We start from the raw sequence: 5545 nt of genomic DNA, 5'->3' as shown, positions 1-5545 counted from the left end.
CAGGTCTTTTATGCACTTTAATATGTCCTTTTTCTAAAATGTAATGTACTGTGTAATATTTCTTATGTTTATTACATGTTTCAATTTTTTTAAAATATATATTATTAGGTGGGAGTGTAGTGTAAACGTTATTTTGTTTCCCTCCATATCTAGTACATGTTGTGGTAGTGACAATAAAGCTTCCTTGAATCCTTGAATATTAACATTTGATTACAAAAAAAAACAAAACAGAGGCATCTTTGCTTAAAAAGTCAACAAAAAAAAAAAGGAAAAAAAGCAATGTGTGTGTATAAGTATTTTGTGTTCAATAGAGTTAAACTGCGTGAAGTACTCTACCTGTTTTCAATAGACGATCTTTGGGGATGTATTACATGACTGTCGGTGGGCGTGGCTGTAAGATTGTGCAACATACTAGCAGCTACGTCACCGCATTGACCGGAGTAGGGTCATTTAGCCGGCTGGGGTCTCCTCAACGTGGAGGAACTTTCCAGGAACAGACGACTACATTATCTTACGTAAAACAGGTGAGTGAATATAGTTGATATATGTGAGAAAATATAGTAGGGATAGTTTTTTCATGTTGAAGGTCTAACAACGAGTGTTAAATAGCCTACTGCCATCAATTAAACCATGTGTTCATGAGCTGATATGCTGGTCGAAACTGACACACTGTGTAATGTTATGCATATTTACGTCTGATCTGTATAATGTTGCTGCACTATTAAGTAAAAGCCACTATTTGTATCAGCTTAAAAAATAACTGGATGCCGTGAGATTTTTGGCTCTGACTGAATGAAGCTATGTCTCTGTCTATACTAGATTTCATCTTAAATCTTGTTTTATTTGATAAGATCTTGGGTTCTCTGATAATAACTAAAGACAAGTGAGTCGGTGTGTAGTAAGTGAAAGTTGTATTGGTCTTGCTGTGTTACTCTCTCAATTATGATCTATTATGATGAGACCAGTTACCTCCAAGTAGTCATCCATAGGTAACTAACTTTTATTATTGTAACACGAGACTTCAATTCTACATCATCATCACATTTGATTTTGTGGATGTTATGATCTGCAACAGACACCCCCGTTTTGTAACATGGGGTGATGGGGGGCTCAGTGTGTAATAGTTCATGTATCTGTCTCCAGATGGCTCTTCTTCTGTCTTAGGTAAGATCGTCCTATTGTAAGCAAGACAGGTTCTCAAGAGGCCTCTCCATTTTACACTTGTCAAGGACAGCTGACTACAGCACAGAGTAATTGAGGGTAGTCCCTTGGGCTTTAAACATATCACCCTCTCTGGTCTTAGATAATTGTGGAATCAGTCATGTTTCGGAAGGCATTTTTCCTCTGTTACATCAAAGTGGACTGGGATGTAGTCAGGTAAAGACAATTACTCGGTAGAGAAAGGCTGTGTGTAGCATGGGTGTTGTGCTTGTCAGATTTGGTAGAGGATAATATTGAACGTTACCTGAATAGTTTAGGGGCACTTTTTTTTTAAATTCATCTGTTTTATTTATTGTCTGATGTCAGTCAAAAGTAGGCAGGAACAGGTTGTATTACATTACATATCTGACCTTTATGGAAAATAGATGTTTAGTCTACTTTCCTTGATTTCATTGTCTCCTAATATTTTAATGCTCTCTTTCTATTTCCAATTCAGGTCAAAAGTATCTCATATGGACGCAGTGCTCCGCCGGTGCCCTTTTCTGACTGCTGCACCCAGAGTTTTCCTGCAACTGGCTGGGAAGTCATCGCTGGTCAGCTATGCCCAAAAATGCCCTGTGATGATGGACCTGGCCTCCATACCTCTGGCCAGAGCTCTGTCGTCTTCAGCTTCTGCAACCCAAGGCACACCAACAAATGAGGGTCAGTTGTAAAGCAAATATTATACTCCATCTTCTTATATTATTAATTGTGAGCTCAAGACTTAATTGCACACATGTGATCTATATTGTATTTGGGGAATTTTATATTAATTTAGCAATGTGCTTCAATTTTCTGTAGATCAAAAACATGAAGTAAAGTTGCCTCCAGGCCATATCATGCCACCTGCTGGCCAGGCTGTAGGTTCCAAATGCCCGTTTCTGGCTGCAGAGATGGTGCAAAACAACAATAGGGTAGTGAGGGAAGCCAGCACAGAGCTGCAGGAGGACTTTCAGGAGATGCATTCTTTCCGTACAGGTAAGCAATCACATGACTACACATGTAAATCGATACCCCTACAGTAAGTCAGTTATGTAAGTCGTGAAAGGTCATTGTTTTGAGCATATACACAGTCTCTAGTGATATTTGAAGTGCATGACGTATGACTGATGCAGGATCCTAAACAATGCACACCTTTTTTGAACAGGGAAAAATTTGGATTTATCTGTTGTGGATCTTATTGAGGCGGACAAGGTCAGCACAAAATCCCAGAAAAACCCTCTAAAACCCATATCTTCCAATGTGTCTCATCTCCTGAAGGATAATTTGCCTAAGGGTAAGAAAGCCATGTTTTTTAAATGAATAATAAATCTCAAAATGATCTGAAGCACATTTTGAATCTCCTCCCATTTCTTCCTCCATCAGCTGTCACCTTCAAGTATGACAAGTTCTTTGAGGAGAAGATTGACAGCAAGAAGATGGATCACTCTTACAGGGTTTTTAAAACAGTGAACCGGCGTGCCCCCTCATTCCCCATGGCTGACGACTACTCAGAATCTTTTCATGCCAAGAGAGACGTGTCTGTGTGGTGCAGCAATGACTACCTCGGCATGAGCCGTCACCCAAAGGTCACCGAGACTATCATGTGAGTAGGCACATTGATCAACAATTAATACTATTGAATTGAAATCATAAGACGATGGTGATAATTACTTGTTCAGCACTGATCAAAAAGGTTGTTTCTAGGAATTAACTTTATTATATTGTTACCTCAAGGGTGACTTTACGGAATCATGGTGCTGGTGCAGGAGGTACACGAAACATTTCGGGGACAAGCAAATTCCATGTGGACCTGGAATATGAGCTCGCTGACCTGCACGCCAAAGATGCCGCACTGTTGTTCACTTCCTGCTTTGTGGCCAACGACTCCACATTATTTACTTTGGCAAAGATGCTACCAGGTAAAATGAATCAACTGGGCTTGTATATATTAACATATAACCTAAAGTTGCACCCTTGTTTTGATATTTTATCATAATGTATGTTCCCGTATGTTTTTCTTTTTAAACTGAAATCTGTAGTGGGGAGTTTACGTAAGAGCTTACGCATTCCTCTGTTTATTTACTCCTCTAGGTTGTGAAATCTACTCTGACGCTGGCAACCATGCGTCAATGATCCAGGGTATACGGAACAGCAGAGTCAAGAAGTTTATTTTCCGTCACAATGACGTCAGCCACCTACAAGAGCTGCTTGAGAAGTCAGACCCCTCTACTCCAAAGATCGTTGCCTTTGAGACAGTGCATTCAATGGATGGTGAGTACTCAGCCCTCCATTAGTGTCAGTGGTTTTAATAGGTCACTTAAAAGATTGTATTATTTATTTATTACTAAATTGAAGTGTTCTAATAAGGACATACAGGATTTATAGCATTACAACATACTTGTCTCTTTAAATTAACTCAGTAAAAAGAGCATATGTTACTGTGTGTACACAAAACCACAAATGACACTTTGAACCTGTGTTTAAAAAAGGAAACATCACATTCCTGCTTTTGATATGTATACATTCATTTTTATGATAAATTGTCTTAAATAATCAAACGAACGCTGCACTTTCTACAGGGGCTGTGTGTCCACTAGAAGAGATGTGTGATATTGCCCACAAGTTTGGTGCTATTACCTTTGTGGATGAAGTGCATGCTGTGGGCTTGTATGGGCCCAGAGGAGGAGGGATCGGAGAAAGAGACAGAGTCATGCAGAAGATGGACATCATCTCTGGTACCCTTGGTAAGTAGAACCCTTGCTAATGAGGGGAAACATCTCATAACAGTCCTGTAAGTTAGATATGTTCCTCTCTGACTTGTTACGGGTTTCATTTTTAGGCAAGGCATTTGGCTGCGTTGGTGGCTATATTGCTAGCACCAGCGCCCTCGTGGACACAGTACGCTCCTATGCTGCAGGCTTCATTTTCACCACTTCGTTGCCCCCTATGCTTTTGGCTGGGGCAAGGGAGTCTATCAAGATCCTGAAAAGCAAAGAAGGCCAGATGCTCAGGAGGAAACATCAGAGGAGTGTCAAGTTGCTCCGACAGATGCTGATGGACTCGGGCCTTCCTGTGGTCCACTGCCCAAGCCACATTATTCCTGTCAGGGTAAGAATATTATTAATTTACCCAGTAAACTAATGCTGGAGCAGGGATAGGAACAACTGTAGCTACTGTTGCTTCATTGTCTAGAAGACCTTATTTTTACTACTAAAATCAATGTTATAGAGTGCCTTGTCATCTTGTTTCTGTCTGAATTAAATTTAAGGCTCTTCGAATTGTGAATCTGATGTTATGTTATGTTTGTTGGACAGGTGGCAGATGCAGAGAAGAACACTGAGATCTGTGATATCATGATGTCTCGTTACAACATCTACGTCCAGGCAATCAACTACCCCACTGTGGCTAAAGGAGAGGAGCTGCTTCGCATCGCTCCCACACCACACCATACTCCCCAGATGATGTCCTACTTTGTTGGTATGTCCACTATAATTTGCATCTTAAATCTGAGCAGATAGTGAGCCAAATAGTAGAAACTGTTTAGCCTATGAGGTACATGATTTAACATCCATAATTTCTGCTATTCTCTGCTTTGTCACCACAGACCAGCTGGTGAAAACGTGGAAAGAGGTGGGCATGGAGCTGCAGCCGCACTCCTCAGCAGAGTGTAACTTCTGCCAGCAGCCTCTTCACTTTGAGCTGATGAGTGAGAGGGAGAAATCCTACTTCACAGGCCTCAGTCACATGATATCAGCTGTAGCCTGATACCCATAAAAACACTAAATTTCAGCAAGTTCTACTCCTCAGTATCCAAGCTATTTATTGTATTTAAATTTAACATCTACTTTTCACCAATAAATGTCTGGCAAAAGTGTCAATTACCCTTGTGTGATCATTTTAAATGTGTTGATTATAACAACACAAGCCATTGGAGCACTGTACCAACACTTCTTGAGGCACTGTGAGCAAAAAGTAAATATAATTTGCATCACAAAGGTACAATTTTAAAAAGGATAAACATTCATATTATTTGATATGTTTTTCAGAATTAATTTATTTGATGTTCCACAATATACAGATTTAAGATAGTTCCATTCATCAACTATTAAATCACAAAAAGGCTCCTTCATTGTAGTCTTCCATATATAACAAACAAAATGACAATGAGGATGTTGAGTTAGATACATTTGAATGAGACCAGAAGTTTGAGAGTATTTACAGTTTCTAAAGGTTAAATAAACATTTTCTAAATCTTATTGCTCATTAAAGCACTACATTGTAGCATGGGTGTTGTGCTTGTCCTTGGGCATTTCTATAATTTGTTATGCTGCCTTTCTGAAAAAAAGAATTCCCTCTGATTTGT

General features: G+C 39.6%; 1 protein-coding gene across 2 annotated transcripts; it reads left to right on the top strand.

Moving 5' to 3' along the window:
• The first annotated feature begins 470 nt into the window (after positions 1-470).
• LOC128357961 (5-aminolevulinate synthase, non-specific, mitochondrial-like) lies at positions 471-5043 on the top strand. Of its 2 annotated transcripts, XM_053318401.1 has the most exons (11): positions 471-524; positions 1658-1863; positions 2002-2178; positions 2348-2476; positions 2566-2785; positions 2917-3101; positions 3274-3453; positions 3762-3926; positions 4022-4290; positions 4497-4659; positions 4787-5043. In XM_053318401.1, the coding sequence occupies exons 2-11, from the start codon at positions 1674-1676 to the stop codon at positions 4945-4947; spliced, it is 1839 nt and encodes a 612-aa protein (XP_053174376.1). In that variant the 5' UTR covers positions 471-524; positions 1658-1673; the 3' UTR covers positions 4948-5043. The 2 variants fall into 2 exon arrangements, with proteins under 2 accessions (XP_053174376.1, XP_053174375.1); XM_053318400.1 differs by lacking the exon at positions 471-524 and having other exon boundaries at positions 1491-1863.
• Positions 5044-5545: the final 502 nt, after the last annotated feature.

The sequence above is a fragment of the Scomber japonicus genome, chromosome 4 (assembly GCF_027409825.1).
Source record: "Scomber japonicus isolate fScoJap1 chromosome 4, fScoJap1.pri, whole genome shotgun sequence".
Classification (NCBI taxonomy): domain Eukaryota; kingdom Metazoa; phylum Chordata; class Actinopteri; order Scombriformes; family Scombridae; genus Scomber; species Scomber japonicus.
The sequence above is the reverse complement of the archived record's forward strand: the minus strand, read 5'-3'. Positions and strand labels throughout refer to the sequence as shown.